Raw genomic sequence first — 21,604 nt, forward strand, 5'->3', positions numbered from 1 at the left:
AAGTTAGTTTTAAATGATATTTTTGCTTTGTTGTGTCGAGAGCAAAGTTAAAGGATAGGTAAAAAGGTATGTGACTCAAATTTAGAAATCAAGGTTCCTTATGTTTTTTCTATGTACGTTGATATTGTGGTTGGTTGGTGTTTTGGATTTTTGAGTTTTAAAGTATGAAGTTGTTTGGTAAGGGATAAGGTATTGTTTAGGGTTCAACGATATTTATATACGTTATGAATTATGAGTGTGATCTTCTATTTTATTCATTTATAATATTTTTTTTGTTTATTTTTAAATGAATGAGTATTATGGACAAGGAGTGTGATCCCTGTGAGTTTTTCTGTGAGTGAATTTGTGAGAGTTCCTTTTAAATTAACATCTCAATATTGTATATGTTTTTTTTTTTTTAGTGTAAGTGATAGTCATTCGTGTGCACCACAATGGTGTGAAAGAAAATGAAAAAAGAAAGAGTTATAAGTAAAGCAAGGTGAAAGTGTGGCCTTATTGTGATGAGGACATGATTCCTTTGGCATAATCACTTGTAATAAGGAGTTAAGATATCAAGAATTGATCAATATGTGTTGGTTGGATCATTCAAAGAATTTTGAAGACATATTGAGAGAGTTAAAAGTGGATGTAGACATATTAGAAATGGTTTATGTTGTAACGAAGAATGATAGAGAGATACACATATATTATGAACATTCAATAAGTTGAATTCATAGAAATGAAAAATTTTAATGAGGGAGAAGAAATTGAAAGTATTGATTGTGAAATACCTAAAAAAAAAGAAGACAATGTTCATGAGAAAAAATAGAAAAGAAAAGGAGTTAGAGAGAAGCATACACCAAAGAAGAAATTAAGAAAGAATATGACATTAAAGTGTCATGGTAAGAGGTTAACGACTAAGGATAAATGAAAACAAAAAAGAAGTTGAGAAAAATTATATGAAAGCTAATAAGGGAAACAAATTGTTATGTCTAAAAAGATGACTATAGGCATCAAAGCAAGAGTGAGGAAGAACATTAAAGGAAAGGAGAAAGTTGTACGGAGTGAAAAACTTGGTTGAAGGAGTAAACTAACTAAAAAAAAAAAACAAATAAAATAGTTCAAAAACAAAAGAGAAAAAGAAAAGTCATAAGGAAACACAACAATGCAGTAGTCATTAAAAATTATTTAGATGCAAAAGTTAATGTTGCTGGTTTCTAGTGAATTGGTCATAGGACCATTTATCATAAGACTAAGTTTGTTGGAGTGAGATACAATTCTTGGATTCTAAAGAGATAAAGACCCTTTTTCACTTCAGATGAGGAAATAACATCAAAAGATGTGTTTCTTGAATTTAATGAGGAGGTCACGTTTGAGCATGTACATTGGAACTGAGATGAAGTTTGTAACATTAGAGGCTTTTAAACAAGGAGTAAAAGGTTACACAATTTAGTTAGGAAGTTAGATCATATGGGTGAAGAATGACAATATAAGAATTTAAGGTAAATAATGTAAGAGTGAGTTGTGTAATTGAGAGATATATTGTGCCAAGAACAATATTAGGCACATTTATCAAATCAAGACATTCAACTTAGACCATACATGTGAAATAGCTTTTTAAAAAAATCAAGCTAATAAGGGATGACTTATTGCAAAATTAGTAAGGAACTTGATGAAAATTCCATATATGAAACATGGAAAAGTTTACGATTACATTACATGAAAGTCACATAGTGTTTAGTTGGAGGATAAGAAAATATATAGGACTTTGAAGAAGGCTAAGAAGATTGTTGAAGGGATCAAAAGAACAATATAAAAACGACCACATTTAGGTCATAACACATACATACATTGTTTGATGCAGAAAACAAATATAATTGAAAATGATTTCTCACACTATTACATAAGGACTTGAGAGACTACAAACAACATGGATAAAATTTTATCTTTGAGATGAAGAAGGTGACACATCTTGTTGGATTTATTTGTGCCAATTTATATATTATAGGGACTTATTTATTTGATTTTAATTAACTTGAGGATTAATATGACTTATATGTGTAGGGTTTAATACTAGCACTCAAGAGGTAATGTCAGTTGCAAACCATAAATTTTATGTGTGACACTGTGGAATTGTGCAAGGTCAACAACCTCACCTCAATTCAATGTACGAACATGAAAATTATGAAAGAAGTAGCATGGGCTTATCTATCCAAGTTTTCTTAGGAAACATGGACTTTGCAACAATAATCGTAAGGTGTTTAATGCAAAGATTGTGTCTCCAAGGTGTAGACCTATCATTATAATGCTAGAGGAAGTGAGGTGCTACATCATGACCATAATATGTGTCAACAAGTTGAAGTTGACTGGCCATCTAGGTCATTTGCCCTAAATGTAGCAAAGCAAACAAGAGAAGGGAAAACATTGAAAGTTCGAAGTGGACAACTATCTAGTCGGTGAGAAATATTTTACCATGAAGAATTATACCATTTATTTTTTGGACCTAATATCATTTCATGGTACAAGTGATGACGATGGCCATAGATTTGAGGTCCAATGCAGACCAATCAAAAGTTTGCTAATTTAGGAACTCATTGTTGCAATTGTTAATTTAAAAAGCTATGACATTCATGCTCATTCCTTGACTTTAGTTACATAAATTATTTGTTGGTAGTAATTGTAATTTTTTTGTGATTAGTTGGTTGTAATTGGGCAGAGCTCCCCTTCTTACTTACTTATTTCTATTTTAATATTTAAACATATAATTACTTTTGTTATTTTTTTTTCACTTATCAACTGCTTTAATTAAAGAAATATTTTTCTTGGTGTATGGAATTTGTGAAATTGTTAGTTGATATGAACATATATTGCTTGCAATAGACTATTATGTGAGAGCAATTGTCCAAGTGTAAATAAAAGAAATATATTATTTACATTTTAATTGAAAAAAAATATATGTAAATAATTTCACAATTCAAAACTACTAACTTGCTTTTATTCATAAAACAAACTATCGAATATAAGTCATATAGGTTAAATAAACTCATATGTTTACACATTACACCACCAGTGTACTTTACACATGCTTAATTCCAACAAACTTAGATAAATAGCTACATTTTAAGCATTGAAAATAAATAACTACCACAAAGGCATCAAACAAAATATTAAAATACATTAAAATATTATAATCAATCTAAATTTCCTAATCTCAACTTAAACAAATGACATCTTCTTCATCACATTCCGCTTCTAATCTTTATATATAGAGAGTGCACTTTTAATGGCAGAGCTAACCTTTAAAATATCAAAATCTTCCCCTACACCAACAATATTCTCAACCCATAAATAATACCTACAATAGTTTTCTGTTTGCAACATTCAAAAGATGAATAAGATAAACTTCTTTATTTTGATAATAGTAATAAAAAAATAAAATAATTTAAACATCTAATGCCATAATTTAGACACTCAAAAGATAATTTGTCAATTTTTTAACACTTTTATCAGTTACTCTCAATCTACAATAATAAACCCTAGGATTTGGGTTTCTATACTACATACATGTTGAATGAGGGGCTAAACTCTCATTATTAGAACGACTATTGTTACTTATCATGAGATGAAACAACAATGTAGACAATGAAAACTAGAAACAATCTACTAATTTTGGAGATTAGGACAGGATGTAGATGAAGAAGAAGATCCATAAAGTTAAAGTGTGAAAGGTAAAAGTGAGATTAATTAAGAAATAACATCATTTAGAGTTACTTGGCATTTGACAAAATTGAGGATTAAGTTTATTTTAAAATGTTAGGAACTAAATTACTCGATGCTCACAATTTTGGGGACTACTTTAGAAATTTACTCATACAATTAGTGTAAATTTTAAAAATTTATAAAATTGATTTTATATTTATTGAATTTGACTTATCCTAATTTTTAAATTTTTTTTAACATGTATTAATCTTTGACAATTTTAAACATGATTTTTTTGTGTGCTTTTTTAAGTAGAAATAAAAAATACTCTATTTTAGTAATTTTTTAAAAATTTCCCTAATTAAATATTTTTTTAAGAAGAGTTATCCAAATTTGTAAGAAAAAAAAAAAAAAAAACCACTTTTTAGTATTTTTTTATAGTGTCTAATCAGGTTGAGCTTGATGTCCTAAATTTATAACTGAACTATTAAGTAACAATTTTGATCTTTAAAATTTATAAATAAAATTAATAACAAGATTACATAAAAAGTAAAATTATTATAAAAAAATATAATTTCACATCAATTTTTTTTCAATTAATTTTAATTTTAAAATATACACTACAAATTTTTTTTAAAAAATAGCTTTATTAAGTACTGCCATAAGTAACAGATTATCTTTCCTAAGTAATAGATTCATTTACGATGTAGAGATTGATTTTGAGTAGAGATGCTAACATGACAAATAACTTGGCTGGGAGATGAACAGTGGTGTGCATGGGCTGAGTCATTGAACACTCGTTGATATAACAAGATCGGACGAATCTATGGAAGACACTTCAGCACACACATACAAAAAGACCAATCGTTGTATGTCAAAATTGGAGATAAGAGTCATGGGCAGCTGTCAACCGAAAACAAAGCTGAATTTATAATAGATATATTGAATGGACTTGCTTTTACCAAAAACTCTATTGAATAGACCCAAAAATGGCAAAGATTTCCACCATACGTACATCTAGAATTGGACAATAAAGTATCCCCAACATGTTTTTTACGGGGAGATTATATTTAACATCACCGCATCTAAAATTAGATGATAAAATACCGTCAGCATATATTTTGAGAAAAGTTATTTTTTACACCGCCCTATTTTTCTAGTTAAATCACCTTTTTTTTAATTCTTCTTAAATTTAATTTTCAAAAATATGTTCAATGTCTTTATAAAATTAAATGAGTAGTTTATAAATTACTTCAACAATTTATTTCTCAAAATGTACAAAATCATTTTAAAAATTAAATTCTAAAAATAATTATAAATCACTTAAATAATTTAATTGTTTAGAAAATAAACATATGGTGGTGTAAAGAAAAAAAAAAGTGTTTTTCATGATTGGTTTCCGCGGATGCATGGTTCAAATCAAAATAATACAAATGCTCCTACAACCCAACCACGTCACAACACAACAGTTAATTGAAATAATTGATGAAGATCCAAAGATAAGCAGAAAAATGTTAACTGCCAAGATTTTCCCACAGAATTTCTACCAGAATAACTCTAATTACACATGATAAAAGAATATGTTCAGTACAATCCACATAAACCAAAATGAGTTAGCCATACATATGCAAGGTGGCGACAACAAAAAAGTTAGGGCTCGTTTGGTTTAGATTCTGGGCAACAAAATCTTATCAACTATCTATCAACTTAATAAGACCCTCCAATGCCGTAACAATATAGGAAACAACATGAACCACATGGCGACTATCCCAAGTGTTTCTAACTGGAAATGCAGTGACCACCATCAAAACAAGGCGTTATACCACAACATGTCATCAACAATGTTGAATGGAAGCCACTCAGCTTCTACGCAATGCCTCTCACATACTGGTCCAACGTTGTATTGAACAGCTCACACCTATGAAAAACCCAGCAAAAGTTTATCTAGTCAAAAAACTTTCTTGGAAGCAAAATTGATTTTAGTTAATTAGCAGCTGATCAACTTAAATGAAGTATAAAATAAGCCATCAGGATGGAAACAGGATGCAGTTATAAACAAAGTAAACGCAAAATTTGCAACAAAATAAAACAGGTGCAAAAGCCAAATCTGGTCATTGATCAACAAAGCACAAAAATAAAACAGATCAAATGAGTCCTTACTGGGCCAAGATGGTTAACCAGCCATGTTCTAGCCACAATCCCAGGAGATATTGTTAAAGATAATGTCACAAACATGATGCTTTCTTTCCTAAATATATTATACTATGATTTATGCACTGGAAACTATAAAATTTAAATGTATTTTTGTTTCCTCTTTTTCTTACAATATATTTTCTTCTTTTTATGCCCTACTCTAATAATATATATTTAGAATTTTGAAAAAAAAAAGATTAAATGATAAATAAAGAAGAATTGTTACATTTATTGATAAAACATGAATAAGAGTTAATATAGACAGAATTTAGATATAAATCTACTCCAAGTTCTGTGTTGTTGCAGCAGATAAAATCATTAAATCAAGCAAGTAAAATCATAGAAAAAAAGTTTAAGTGAATATGCGGCATGTCAAAAACCTATAATGGATGAACACATTGCCCACTTGCCCATGGGCTGAACTTGATTAGGGCAGGACCATTTCATGGCTAGCTCATAATCTATTGAGTGCAGCAGTAGAGCACAAAATGGTAAACGGCCACTAATAGTGGCCTAGTTAGAAGACAGTTAGTTACTAGTGAGTAGATGTTGGTTCTATGTTGTTCAGAAAATAAAACAAAGGTGTAGGTTCTATTCTCATTTACTGTATCGAAAAATTGTTAACAATTAATCTGATTTTACTATATAGGAACAAGGAAAAGAGTTACTTTTTGAAATTTATGGATTAAAAATACTGTAAAACTTAATTCCTCTATTTACACTTGATGTGCAGGCCTCTGAGCGCAAATCGGTTGCATGAGGGTCAAGGTTTGGGGGCACATTTATCAAATTGACTGTCTGACCCTAGCTGACTAACCCATTTGACAGCTCTTCACTGCTTAAGTACTGGGAGGTATTATAAAGAATGCAAGATGGTTGTTCCATGACAGTCTTATCTTTTTTCTTTTTCTTTTTTTTTTTCTCTTTGATGTGTCCAATTTTGAGGTCAAGTGGTGTCGAGGCCACCTTATGAACATTTCAACTAATTCACCTCCTTACTTCAGCTACAAGCAAGCCATCCACATTAGAATTACAGGTTCACAGGGACATTCGTAGTGGTGTAACCCTCAAATAAGCAAAGATAGGATCAGAACCTGTGAGTGTGCCTAACCACATATTACATGCTCACCTTCATCACTATTGCTGAGGGTTTTGGGGCTAAGACAGCCCATATGTATTAAAGGTATAGAATGGTGCCAGTTAAAGAAAGGATTGGCCATGGATGACAATATGAAACCACATATTCAAAAGACATGTATGCCGTTCTTCTTTAGGTGAATGATCAAGTATGTCATATAATGGAAGTATAAATTGTTACCTAATAGGAGATCCTGGTGTATACAGAGGATTCTTGACAACATATTCAACATACAAATTATAGATATATTTTAAGGATTCCCGTAGATCACCAGTTCTGGGATGAGTCACCAAGATAATCTGCAAAAACATGAAAGTCATGGCAGAGTCACAATAGGATCACAATAACAACCATGTATATGTGAATATTGCTGCATTTTTTTTTCTGAAAGCATAATTTGATTTGATAATATGTGACTGTTTGCTGTAGTTTTTTCTATTTAATTGCTACAATAGCTCAGTGTTCCAGAGCTAAGTAGTCCATCTTACTTTACCCAACTTTTAAGACAAAACTCCCTAAAAGAAGATCTCAGTGAATTCCACCAGACTCCAGTATCTACTACCATTTATGCTGACAAACCAATGCCAGATATAGAGGTCATAGCATCATATAAGCATGAATGTAACTGTTCCAGAATCCAAATCAAAACCTCAACCAAATGCATACTGAACAATTGAGGGAACAACAGCATTATAATTCAGTCATTTGCTTACTGAGTTTTCCACAGAAATTCCAAAGACTAGAAATATATGCCTTAACATATTCTTTATGAAATATTAGTTTTAGCCTCACATCCTAAAATAGAACATTTTGCAATTTGACATCCTGATGATTGATATACTTTCATTTCATCACAATCAATAGTGAAGCTAGCACATTTCAACAATAACCTAATGTCATAGTTATTTCCATGATTCATTGTATGTAAAAGTAACCTGCTTTGAAGAACAGCTCTAAACTTTTATTCCCACACAGAAATTGATATAATTTTCAATAACAAAAAGCTAATGTGTTAATTATGTTGAATGATAACAAAAATGGTGAAGCTAGCACATTTCAACAATAAGCTAATGCCATAGTTATTTCCATGATTCATTGTATGTAAAAGTAACCTGCTTTGAAGAGCAGCTCTAAACTTTTATTCCCACACATAAATTGATATTATTTTCAATAACAAAAAAAAATGTGTTAATTATGTTGAATGATAGCAATCTCAACTTCAATCCTACTATTCACAATCTCATCAAATATGGATAAATTACTATTTATCTTATTTCATTTATCTTTCTCAAGTTTTCCTTCTGATTTCACTTCCATCTAGTACTTCTTTAGTTTAACACATTCAATAATTATAATCAATAAATTCCAAATACCCTGATTAAGAATATATTATCCTGTGCTAAACATTTATCCTTATCCAAATCAGAAAAGTAAATAGCCATTCTTGTCCCTAACTTTTTCACAGAAATATATAACTTCCTACATTTATAGGTTGATGATCCACGTGCAAATCTGTCTAGTAAAACAGAGGTGAATTAACAGAAGGATGGATGTATGTGGCTAACAAATTCATTATTCAGGGACCACTGGTTAGGGTTTTTTTTTTTTTTTTTTTTTTTTTTGTGTTTGTATTTACAGACTAATAAGTTGCTGCTAAAAGTAAGTTAGATTCCAACAAGATTATTTACTCAATCTCCAATCTGATCCAACCCAAGACTATATAACATATCAAATCTTAAAACACCCCACATGCAATGGACACTGGGTTCTCCTCTTCCAAAAGGAATAAAAATTAGCCCACACCTGAAGCTTACAAAATCATTTTGTCACCTGAAGCATCTTTTCTTTCCTCATTCCACACCCTCAAACCAAGCCAGTGTGGTTCTTATAAACATGTTTATTGTTCTTGAACCAACATGCAGCTTTACAAGCTACATTGAAACGAACAAAGCCAAAAACCAATCATCATCATATTTGGTTCAAATAAATATGGATTTTTAATTCATTCAGAAAATTATTTAGGCCAGAACTCCTAAATCCAAAGATCAAATAATGGTGTTTTATATTCTTTCACTTTATCGTTTCTTTTTTTTCTCTTCATTCTTGTAATCTGTCACTTCAGTTTTTCACTCACATCTTAGGTCACTAAACCTAACATTTTTCTGACAAAAGAATGGGATTAATATTACAACTATCAAATGTATAAATGAGCAAAAGCTAAGGTGTAAAATGTTTCAACACTAAATTTCAGAATCAGAAGTGACTTCATCGATAAGGATATCTAATAATAACAATATATACAAGACACAAAAATATTATTGTAGCTGACCTTTATTCCAGAAGGACTTTCCATGAAACTAAGTTTGTATGTATTAGTGCGGAAACTGTGAAATGAACAACCTTGGCCAGGTAACTGAGGCACACCAAGGTTTCCTTTCTCAGCACTGCACAAATAAGTTGGAGTATAGTGAATTAAACCTACCAGTGAAACATACAATGTATCAATTCTTTTAATAATTACAGAAAAAAAAAATCATAAAATCCATGATGTAAAGAATAAGAGCATAAACAATCTTCAACTAGCTTTTAAGGAGACAATTTACTACCTGAATTAAGAAAATAATCATGGAAGTAAAACTAAACAGTACATATTGGGGAGAAAAATAGCGTTTAAAACAATTTGGCACACATTCAAAATCCAAGAATTAAGCATACCTAGTGGGGTCCATCTTGGCAGTTAATGACTTAAGAGAGAAAAGCAGACCAAACATTAACTTATGGTCTTGCTGGGCATTCAACGTCCGCAAGGGGCGATTCCACTCCCTGTAGAGCAAGCACACACCATTCCTATTGAACACATACATCATATGGCCATTGTTTCCTGAAGCTGTCGGCGCAGGCGGTGATGGACTGATCTCAGAACTCCCAAAGAATTGCATTTTGCTCAACAGAGACAAAGAATAGGATCAATACTAATGGAAAAGCCAAAACCCTGAAACATATGCTAATCACGTCAAGTACAGCGCTTCACAATTGGCCAGTAAACACTATCTACACAGGGCACAAGTACACAGAATTGGATTACACAAAATTAAGGGCACAAATACATGGCATCGGCAACTATTAAAATAAGAAAAACAGATTGCAGAGGTAAATATTCGACATAATTCATTCCAAACATCATCACTTGTTTAGATGCCCATCATGATTTGCTACCATTGTTAAGTTATGCCACTAATTTTTTATGGATCACAAGTATTCTTTACAAAAAGCAATTCAGTTATATATATGCTCAAACTTGAGACCAAAAATGTAACAACCTCGTGTTAGCTGATTCATCTGCAATTAAGTTATACAACTGATTTAGTCATCAATTAATAATAACAACAGTAATCTCCAACAAAATCAAAGTCTGATCCCAAATCAATTGTGCGACATCCAGATTTGCAGTATCGAAACATGCGATGAACAAGTTATTAAAAGTAGAATATAAGAGAAGAGAGAGAATTTGACGGAGAATGAAAATAGATAGGAATTGAAAGCGCAAATGTAAAGAAGTTACCGGCGAGGTGCGGCGACGGCGGAGCAAAGGGTAATGGCGGTGGTGTGTGCCTTTATATGACAGGTTTGGGCAAATGTGAGTGTGGCTCTCTTCAGATTCGGAGCTCCCAAAATCAGTTCCAATCACTTCAGTACAACATTAATGCTCACACTTCTATGATACTTTCAATATCATAATATATCATATAATTAATTTTAACGAAAATAAAAAATAGTAATTTTAGAAACAAAATCATAAAAGAATTGGGTTAAGGCATTGTAGGGTCTACCCTTACTAAGTACCAACCGTCCTTCATTGCCTAAAAATAAGTCAATAATTTTTTTTTATAAAAAAAGTTTGTTTTAAATAAGAAAAAATAGAAAATATAGATGAGAACATTTGAGGTTTTAGACTTACATTTATCTTATATAAAATCGTAGCTTGAAATGAAATATGAGTGCCTAATTTTTTTTTTCTTTTGAAAACAATATATAGTTTGAAAGTGTTTCGAAAAATTAATAAAAAGTAATTGTTTTAAAATAAAATAAAGGTAAAATCAATACTTTGGTCTTATAATTTTTTATTTTATTTTAGTCTTTTAAATATTTATAAATATTTATATTTATCTAACTATCAATTTTTACAAGTACTTATATATGAATAAAGTTATGTAATTGAATGATCCAAATTTACCTAAAGCAAATATATTTATTTAAGTAAATTTGTAAAATTTGTTTAAATTAATTTTACAGAAAAAAATTTGTCATTTTTTTAATTTTATTTAAAGGAAAATAGAATTAGATATTTAATTTCTGCTGCAACGGAAAGGAATGTACATTTGAGAGTACTATATATATTCCAAAATATGCATCTTAAAAAACTATTTATTCTCATTCACATTACTCTAGTAACAACTTTAATAAAAATGTTCAACTTAAATAAGCCATACAATAGAAGAATTATGTCTTTATTCAGTAAATAAATCATTAAGTTTTTTACTATAAAAAAAATCATTAAGATTTTAAAAATGCATGTTTTTGAAGATATAAAATAATTTAACATCTTATTGATTCTCTATTGTAACTTCTTAAATCAGAATATTTAAAGAACCTATTCTTTATTATATCATGTATTTATATTTATTTTTCTAATTCAATCTTAATTTAATTTTAAAAATATTTTATAAATTTTTTATTTAAAATTGTTTATTTTTAAAATTTTGTCATATTTAATATAATAAAATATTCATTAAGAATAAATGTTTATATATAAAATTAATTTATTTTAAAATAATTATATACTATATTTTTATTTAAAATATTCATTTAATCAGTCCTTGATATGTTTGAAAAATTCAGTTAATAATCCCCTAATTGACATTGTTTTGGCTTCATCTTAAGCAAGTTATTAACCGATGCCTCCTTTAATAGCTTGTTGAGTCCCAATATTTTTAAAATCGAATCGATGGAGACTCCACTTAAATTGGGATAAAATCAATGATAATAAAATAATATTTTAATATAATAAATTTAGTATAAATTTTTTTAAAAAAAGTAAACCAAAAATTTTAATGAATATAAAAGGACATTTTATTAGATAGAAATTCATAATAAATAGTTATGTAATAGTCATTATGTTTATCTCATACAGAATCGTTTATTTATTTAAAATTATTTTAGCATTAATTTAAAAAAATATATTAAGAAAACCACAAATCATTTATTTTAAAAGATAGATTAACACTAATTTTATAGAATCAGTTTAGAGTGGTTTTTAATTAATTTGATCGACTCTTTGTTTCTCCAATGGTGACCGATTCAACCAATTGAATTGGCTAGTCCAATCCAGCTTTTAAAACTATTTTTAATTATTAAATATGTTTTAGATTAGTTTACTTTTATACATGTTTAATATTTAGTGCAAGTTATACAAGTTTTTGCTTGACAAAAATTAGCATAACGATAGTTGAAAGATAAAATACTAATTTAGTTGTTAAGCTGCTGATACATGTAAAATAATAAACAAGGGTGTTATAAGTTAGGAGATCAAAATTTAAAATTTAATCGATAATTATATATTTTTAAATTATAATTTTCAATTTATTTTAAATTAGGATAATAAATTTTTAATTTTACTTTCATTCATTAATATTTTATAATAAAAAATTAATGACTTTGTCAAAATTTTCTCAGAATATTAACATATTATTGCTTTTCAAAATAACAAATGTTCGGAATTTATTTTCATCATTTGTGATAAAAATACAATGAATTTGTTTGGTTAACCTTTTAAAAAAAATTATAAAATAAAAAAATAATATAAAAATAAGTTTTCATAAATTAGAAATAATTTATATATTTTTTAATTTTTTTTAAATTTTGAGAAACTCTTTCTATTAACTTCTTTAAAATTTAACGAAATAAATTGTTTTTAATTTATAAGAGAAATTTTTTTTCTTTTAATTATTTTTTTAATAAAATTATTTCTAAATGAATACCAAACTGGTAGCTAAAAGTTAAAAAAAAAAAAAAAAACACTAATATGAATATCGTTTCAAAAATTACTAATAATCACTCATGTCAATTACTTTATCAAATAATGTTATTTTTATTAAATAAGCTTTTCTTGTAGCAAAATAAATGTTTAACTAGTTAAGAACCCTTGCTACTCCAAATAAATATTTAGATTCAATACAGTAAGTTTATATTAAAAATTAAAAAAATTATAAGATAATATAAAATAACTTAAAAATAAATAAATAGATATTTAATTCTAAAAGAAAACTCAATGTACATAAATCTTTAAAGAATTAATAAATTAAGAAATAATTTCTTAAGATTACAAATGAGATATTTTAGTTCTTCATATGCAAAAATGAACATTTATCTAATAATAAGATGACATATATTTATAGAACTTACACGACTCCACTGGGGATCGAACCCAGAATCTCTGGTTCCGTAGACCAGCGCCTTATCCATTGGGCCATGGAGTCCTGTTGATCCTGTACAACATTGAATGACTACTCTAATTAAATTTATACTTTTTGTTGAAAAAATTAACAAATTCTGAAATAAATGCTTTGTATAATGAGTCTAAAGGGAGATTTTGAATACAGTTTCATTATTAAATCACATAATTGACTATATGATATTATAAATAATTTTTTTTCTTTTTCATTTTTTTAATCTTTTTTATACATATGCATCTTAAAGGTTAAAAGTATAATTTTTTATTGTCCTACTTGTATTAAAAATATTTTTTTATATTGAGATATAAAAAATAATAAAATGTCCTTATAAACAAGTTGACTAGTTTTTGCAATATTATATGATGTAATTTGTCTAATAATTTCTTTTGTCAAATAAATGTCTCATAATTTAAATTCCTAAAATGATAAGGAGAAACAAATAAAACGACAAATTCCCATTCCTTTTTTTTTTTTTTCATCTTATCTACCTTCTTTACAAAATATATTTTCTACACCCCAAAATCAAGGACACCAAATCTAAACACAAATTTTCCTTCAAACATCATTTGCTGTCCTTTGTTGTTGTATGACAAATATAGAAGCTTTGCCAGCAGCATCAGTGGAGGCTAGCAAATCTCCTAACACCCCAAGTTCTGGATACTCACTCCATTGTAGCAACCCAGAAGTTTGAGGAGTTTCAACCCCTAATTGTCTCCCAACAATGATCAAATCATACTTACTAGCCAATGAACGAATCACCAAAGCTGTTTCTGGTCCATCTTCAACAACCTTTTCTATGTACTTCACATAAGCATCACCCACCTTGTTGGTCATCTTAATATCATCGAGAATCCTAGTGTCAAGCACCGTTTGCCAATCTTTGATCTCTGAGTTTGACTCATTGTTTTTTGAAGCTAAGAACCGAACCACAGTAAGCCTAACATGTGGGTTTTTGGTCATTCTCTTGGCGAAGAAAAACGCCTCTCTATCATCTTTTCCTCCAATGAAAAGCAAACAAACAGTGTAAGGTGTCTCAGGTGAAAAAATATGTGTCATTTGTGCTTTCTCAATTAAGATACCAACAGAACATGGAGCTCTTTCCATGACACAAAAATTCAACTCTCTTAAGGATTCATCTTCTAACTCAGTGGAGCTTCCATCAGAAGACCACTTTTTATGGAATGGTAAAACTATGAGTGATGTGAACTTGTTAAGTGCCAATGTGCAAATGTCATCATACATCATCTCTGCTGGTGAAATAGCTGTGAAAGTGTTGACAACTAAAGCATCCTTGAACTCTTGCTCAAAGTTTTGAAAAGCATCTATGAGTTTCTCAGCCATGAAGCTAATTGAGTCATTTCTCTTCTTTTGCAACTGGTGACAGATGAATATTGGTGATGCCCTTCCAATAAGTTCTATAAGTTGTAGTACATAGGCACAAACTGGTTCTTCTTTTGCGGGGTATGTTGCTTCTAGAAGGTTTATTGTTGAGGGAATGTTGTCGGGTCTATGAATGCATGCCAGAACTCTAAACTCTGTGTTGCTTTTGAGATCAAGAATGTTCCTCTTTGTGTAACCTGTGTATTTCTTCATAGGATCGTAGAGGTTACTCAAGATCATTGGCGTCACTGTGGCATTCACTATGATGCACATCATCACCAAAGCGAAGACATTATCAGGCACGCCCTGTATTACAAACAAATGAAAAAATAATTTCTAAAAGGATTATATTAAGTAATTAAGGTCTTATGTATTATCAAAATTATTGGGCTACTTGAAAAGTGATATTTCCTCATTATCATTGTCTTGTTTTCAGCATTATCTACTCAATAAAATCATGCCATATTAATATACATCATCAACAAAATAAAATGGGGTCATATAATTATATTCTATGCAATAGTAATTTTTCTAAAAAAAAAATATTAAAACTTAGATTAAGTTACATTTAATGCCCCTATTGTTTTTAAGTTTTAACCCTACACAATTCCCTAAAACTATACAGCAACACTAATCTGCATACCTGTCACGTTAATATATACCTCAATTTATAAATTGAGGTTTATATGAAGGTTAAAAAAAAATAGAGGTATAGAAAAATATTGCAAAAATTTTAAGTGAGAATGGAATAATATTTTCTTTAATACTAAAAAAATCTATTTTAAGTATTTTTATATACACCACAATCTTGATCTCAATTTTGCTTCAAGTCAAATTTATGTCCAAGAATGAACATCAAACTTATTACTAGATTAACAAAAGATGAAATACAATGCTTACCATGACATCTCTGACCACCGAGTATCCAGCCATTTCAACTATGCCTTTGCAATTCATAATCAAAGAGAGAGATATAGCATCGTTCAAAGGCATGCTCCTATATAGAGGAGGCAACGTGCAAGCAATAATTTTGACAAGGGAAGTTACTATAATAACAACCACAGTTTGCACCATGAAGTCATCAACTTTTCCATCAACTTTGTCTCTCCAATTCATGAAATCTCTGAGGTCTATCCTCATTGCACAGGTAGTCACAAATATAGGCATCAAAATCCCATTAACAAAAGTATCAATCTTTTTAATGATGGCAGTGCCTAAGGGAGGCCCTTCAGGAATAGCCAAACCCAATATAAAAGGCCCAAAGAGAGCAAAGAACCCAAAACGATGTGTGGCATATGATGACAACAAAGCCATTATAAGGACACAATAAACATAGTGATCACTTACAGAGGAACCCTCTGGGGTCTGTTTTATAATCCAAAACATGGCAGGGCGTATGATGAATATAACCGATAACATAAACAAAATTGCAGCTGTAAGGTAAATCCAAGCACTTGATGGACTTTGGTATATGATTTTAGTGAATGCCAAGATTGATATCATGAAAACATTAAATATCTCAGCAACTAGAGCTGAGGACTGACCTAATCTTCCCAACTCCGAATTCAAGATCTTTAGATCACTTAAAACTGAGGAAATGACAGGAAAAGGGGTCATAGAGAACAAACCACTAATAACAAGAAGTTTTGTTTGTTGAGCAAGGTCAAGGTATTTTCTTGAGTGAAAATGCACAAAAGCCACGCCACATAAAAAGGGAGCCACTATTGCAATAGACCCTATGTTAGTGGCAGTCCTTCTACTCCTGTGCACCACACTCATATCTGTTTTGACCCCTATGTAGAACAAAAAAAGCATGTAACCAAATGCAGAAAGCAACCCCAGATTTGCTTGTGAATCAAAGAAGAACAACTTTTTCCTCCTCTCAGCCCATATTTCATTGAAGGTAGTTGCAAAGATTATGCCAACCTGTTCAAAACACCCACCACCATATATTAGTCAACATTAAAAAATAATGATATAACCTCTATATGCAATGTTCCAAGAGCAATATATTCTTGTATGAGCATAATAATCCCTATAAATTCAATATGCATAATAATAATAGCAATGAATGACAAGAAGGTTATGGGTGAAAGTTTCATAGATGTTGTCTTAATATTTTATTGATTGTGCTTATAAATATGTGTTAGGGCAAGAGTTACTCATGTCATAAATCATTATTTGAAATTGACAACGGCAGATAGAAATGAAAGTAGCAAATCAACATGTTGAAGGGAAGGAGTTACAATGCTCATAGAGGTGAATTTGGGAATTCCTAGACGACCCAAAAAGAGGTGGAAGAAAAAAGTTGCAAAAAAGATGAGGCACATCTGCATCTGCAACATTGGCAAAGCATTTTCTGAAGGTAAACCCCTTAGGTTACTCCATAGCTTCTCTGAATTTACTCGGGGGGGCAAATACGTGCATGATCTGAAATAAAAAATTTTCTCGTTCCCTTCTGTGGACATGCTTTATCTTCAATTCAACTCTTGTTTTCTCCTAATTTTTCCCCTCTCTATGCATATGAAATAACATAAATTACAAGAAAGGAAAAATTAGCACAAAAATGGAGGCTTAAAGCCCAAAAAAATTAAGAAGTTCACAGTAGTCATCTTTTCATAATTCTCATGGTTAATCATAATCATCAAGAGCTCCAGCCAATGCGAGCAGTCATTTTGGTGATCGTTTACAACTAACAAATCACTTCATGTAGTTGACAGTTTTTCATTCTAATAATACAAAACAAATTTAAATTTGTTGGACATTGCAATTGTTGTTGTCAATTGATATATTGTAAATTTTTCAAGCTTCTAAATTTAGAAAACATTAGCTAAATTATACAGTTATTTTTAATTGGACATAGCAAGATTGGAGGAAGTATCAACTAACTCTGAAGTGCACGTTATGATCAAATAAATTTCAAACTTATATATATCAAATACTAAATATGAATTATAAATTAAACTATATTAATGGTTCGCATATTTTTCTATTATTTACGCGTTTTCTTACTTTGGAAAAGTCAATCCTGGTCATGATGGTACATTTTGAAAACCTTTACAACAAAATGTTGAATCTCATCTATGGTATATTATTTTAAAGCAACATTACCAAACTTTTATTCTTTTGGGAGGAAAGTTTATTGTAACATCATGAGAATATTATTGTCATTCAAAGTATTTTACAATACATAGATCCTTTTGTTGCAACTTCGTCAACTATTTACTACAATTCTATGCACAAATTCAAGAAAGTTCTTATTTGATTAATTCAGGTTTTTCATTTAGGCTACTACTTTCTTTAGTAAAATAAGCTCAAAGTTGTAAACTTCGAGTTTCTACTTATGAAGCTAGCTTGCAGATTTGTAGTTTATAATTATATAAGTAGTTTGTAGAATTAAATTTTTTTGACAAACTAATTGTACAACTAGTTTATTTGTATTAAATAACTTAAAAGAATATATATTACTTCATTAACCTAATGTTAAAATTAGTTATACTTATTTTATTTATTTATGATCGATTAATAAATAATTATATAAAAAATTAAAAAAATTTGTTATATATATTTAAACATGAAATATTATAAGTTATATTTTTTAATATAAAATAAATTTAAAGATAATAAGATTAATGTATGTTCATCATGTTTTAATTGTACATTGGATAAGTTATTTTTACAAAATAAAAAGTAAAAATGTAATAAAAATATTAATAACTAACTTTTTTAAAAACTAAATACTACTTTAAATAGTTTTTAAAAAGTTAATTTTAAAATTTACAAACTTCTTTTATCTTTTATTTTTCAAATCATTTTGTGAGCTTATTGACTAAGTCGATAAATTTCAAATTATCTTTTCCAAATATAGCTTACCTCAGAATTCAATTTTTTTTTTCTAGGTATTTTCGTTATACTACTGTCTTAGTACATGAGTTTTAAGTAGTCCTTTAACGCCGGAAAAGAGTGCATAAGATGTGTTATAAAGTAACACCCCATGCAACGCAGGAATCAAAGAAAGCAATTTTTTGTCTCTCTCTCCCCCCCCCCCCCCCCCCCCCCCCTTGTTTTTTGCAATAACTATAAATAAAATTTAAGAAAAAAAACTCATGTTGGACTTTATTTCCTAAGACTATTTTTTATTCATAGACAACTTTATGTTATTATTTATAAAGTTTAAAATAAAAAAGGATTGAAATTCTAATTGTAAATGAAAAAGAGATTCCTCTCAAAAAAATGCAATGTGGTATTTACATATGTTTGATAATAGTTAACATGAAATGTGAGCTTCCTTTTTATTATTTCTTTTTTCACTTTAAATTTCCTATTACAATTTCATAATAATGTTATGCCAATTATATTAACAAACTAACTTATGTATTCATGCAGAATGATTCAATACTTGTGATGTATGAGATATTAAATTTACATGAAGAAATAATTTCTCATAAAAAATATTGAAGTGTTTTGTTATATGCCTTCTATAATTTTTAAAACACATGTGAGTTGCTCAATTTTATTTTTGTGCGTTCATTATTTTAACATTAGTTTTTAGTATATATTGCTTGAAATAGAGACTTCCTTAATTAATAATGGTAGGAATAGTTTGCAAAGATGTCAATTCTTATTTACATTTTATGATATCATTTTACAAAATATAACAACTTGGATTGTAGCTCAAACAAAACATATCTTCAAAAATTATTTGACTGTTTTTTTTTCTATTATGAGGAAGGGATAGAGATTGGAGGAGAGGTATATAAGCTCAAGAACAACATCCATCAGCAACACACGTGTAGAAATAGACAAAAAAAAAAAACACGTGTAGAAATGAGGCATATTAGAAAGGGAACCAGAGGCAAAGAACATACCACAGATTACATATTCTTTAGGACGCAAGATAGCATTTGGACCATTCAATATCGAATGCAAAAGTTTTGGGGAGTGGCAATGAGACACAAGCGCCCTGCATTCGGCTTCTCAAGCAGCTCAACTTGAGCAAATAATACCAAAAAGGAAAACGAAACATACCACCAAAAAAGCTAAAAAGCATTTGACCCATCACCAAATCCTCATGGACACCCTTTCTTGCATTATTGGCTTTTTTATTTAAATAATATATTTTTAAAAATAATTTTAAATTAATTTTTTTGTCATGTCAATAATAATACTGCTCCGATATAGATGATAATAAATTATTATTATTATTATTTTAATAATTTATCGTCTTATAATGGCCTATATTACTGAGCAATTGAGACGCATCTACAGCATATGTGTATCGGAGGAGATGAGGCGATAGTAACATGATATTTTATCTTGCAACTTACATACTCTTTTAGAGGGGCCAAGAAGAAATAGGTGATACTGTTCATTTCGGATCTTGCATTCAAGATGAGATTTTGCTTTTAGTCGATCCATAGGCAGGTTGCATGAAAACTCAAGCTATGAAATAAAAGGTTTCAAGAAAGGGGATTTCATAGTTTTGTGGATTCGCATTTTGGATGTTTAGATCATCGTTCTGAAGGAACGGTTCCAAGACTTTGAGGGAGGACATCAAATGGCATGTGTTAGAGCACTTCTCAGAGTTACCAGGAATTGGAATAATAAGGGAGAAGTTTAAATATTACAACAAGTATAGTTTGGAATGTCAATTTCTATTTCAATGAGGGACCGAAGCATTTCTTTTAGGAAAAGTGATGACGATGATATCAGTAAAATATGGATCTGATTTTAGAATTTAATGAAGAAAGTAGATTTCAATATAGAAGTAAGTTAGATCTTCATATATATATATATATATATATATATATACGTAAAGAAAGTAAGTGGCCCCTCCAATAATGAGAAATTTCACATTACTGTCGTCCCATCTTCTCCTATACACGTACTATCGCCCCATCTCCTTTGATACACATATGCCTGTCAATTTCTAACTAATATCAGTCATTGTAAGATGATAAATTATTAAAATAACAATAAAAATTTACTATTGTCTGTGCAGGAACAATATTACTGTTGATATGGCAAAAAAATATATCATACAGAAAATTAATTTTAAAAAAAATTATTTTAAAAAATATATTATTTAAATAAAAAAACATACATCATTACACTAAATATGTAACTAAACATATAAATAAACATTAATTATTCGATTTAATTTACTATTCTTCATTCTTTTAAATTCTCTTTAACTTTTATCTTATTTCTCTTTCTTTTTTACTCTTATTTAGCATTTGCATTCAATTAAATTAGGCTTTATTGGAGAGTTTAAAAAAAATAAAAAAGTTTATAAATTTCTTCATTCTCATTTAAAAATTTTAATAAAAATAATCATTACATAAGTCTATGTCCTCTCTTTTCTTTTCTTCTAAAAGTCTAATTCACAAACAAAGTTCTAAATATTATCCATCTCCTTTTAGGCTATGTAAGTAAGATGGCTTTGCCTATTTTTTTCAGAATATCTTTTCTTTTTCTCCAACACTACTATTATAAATTGTTAATTTGAATAATTTAACATTGGAATTTCTTCTTGTTAGCGAGATAAATCAAGATTTATCTAATATACTGCAAAATTTGCCTCCCCTATTAAATTTAACTCATTGTATTATATCAACATTTACTTAATGGCCGAACTACAGGTGCATATGAAAAAATTTATTGAAAACTTGTTAAAGTAACGTGAGTCTTAATTTTTTATTTT

General features: G+C 29.2%; 2 protein-coding genes and 1 non-coding gene across 5 annotated transcripts; all 3 read right to left on the minus strand.

Annotated features, from left to right (window-relative positions):
- Nucleotides 1-5,135: 5,135 nt before the first annotated feature.
- On the minus strand, nucleotides 5,136-10,777 carry LOC113867672 (trafficking protein particle complex subunit 1). Of its 3 annotated transcripts, XR_003505183.1 has the most exons (6): nucleotides 10,572-10,777; nucleotides 9,725-10,001; nucleotides 9,339-9,453; nucleotides 7,190-7,308; nucleotides 5,469-5,596; nucleotides 5,249-5,422 (listed from the first exon to the last, which is right to left on the minus strand). XR_003505183.1 is itself a non-coding variant. In XM_027503098.1 (5 exons), exons 2-5 carry the CDS (start codon nucleotides 9,946-9,948, stop codon nucleotides 5,545-5,547), a joined length of 510 nt encoding a protein of 169 aa, XP_027358899.1. In that variant the 5' UTR covers nucleotides 9,949-9,952; nucleotides 10,572-10,777; the 3' UTR covers nucleotides 5,136-5,544. The 3 variants fall into 3 exon arrangements, 2 of the variants coding, with proteins under 2 accessions (XP_027358899.1, XP_027358898.1); XM_027503098.1 differs by having other exon boundaries at nucleotides 5,136-5,596; nucleotides 9,725-9,952; XM_027503097.1 differs by having other exon boundaries at nucleotides 5,138-5,596.
- A 2,695-nt stretch (nucleotides 10,778-13,472) lies between these two features.
- TRNAR-ACG lies at nucleotides 13,473-13,545 on the minus strand. The gene has a single exon. It is a non-coding gene; the product is annotated as a tRNA-Arg (tRNA).
- Nucleotides 13,546-14,076: 531 nt separating this feature from the next.
- On the minus strand, nucleotides 14,077-17,369 carry LOC113866613 (cation/H(+) antiporter 4-like). Its single transcript, XM_027501430.1, has 3 exons — nucleotides 17,148-17,369; nucleotides 15,802-16,827; nucleotides 14,077-15,207 (listed from the first exon to the last, which is right to left on the minus strand). The coding sequence occupies exons 1-3, from the start codon at nucleotides 17,367-17,369 to the stop codon at nucleotides 14,077-14,079; spliced, it is 2,379 nt and encodes a 792-aa protein (XP_027357231.1).
- Nucleotides 17,370-21,604: the final 4,235 nt, after the last annotated feature.

Source organism: Abrus precatorius, unplaced genomic scaffold (assembly GCF_003935025.1).
Source record: "Abrus precatorius isolate BTA unplaced genomic scaffold, Abrus_2018 Scaffold5, whole genome shotgun sequence".
Taxonomy (NCBI): domain Eukaryota; kingdom Viridiplantae; phylum Streptophyta; class Magnoliopsida; order Fabales; family Fabaceae; genus Abrus; species Abrus precatorius.

Bases quoted from the DNA above. Each gene is read 5' to 3' on its own strand.
- LOC113867672 (XM_027503098.1), bottom strand. From the start codon at position 9,948: ATGCAATTCTTTGGGAGTTCTGAGATCAGTCCATCACCGCCTGCGCCG. The intron at 9,454-9,724 runs GTATGCTTAATT...TTATTTGTGCAG, and splicing joins GCCAAGATGGACCCCACTAG to TGCTGAGAAAGGAAACCTTG. The intron at 5,597-7,189 runs GTAACAATTTAT...GGTTTTTCATAG, and splicing joins ACACCAGGATCTCCTATTAG to GTGTGAGCTGTTCAATACAA.
- LOC113866613 (XM_027501430.1), bottom strand. From the start codon at position 17,369: ATGTCCACAGAAGGGAACGAGAAAATTTTTTATTTCAGATCATGCACG. The intron at 16,828-17,147 runs GTAACTCCTTCC...TGTTTTGAACAG, and splicing joins AATTCACCTCTATGAGCATT to GTTGGCATAATCTTTGCAAC. The intron at 15,208-15,801 runs GTAAGCATTGTA...TTTGTAATACAG, and splicing joins CGGTGGTCAGAGATGTCATG to GGCGTGCCTGATAATGTCTT.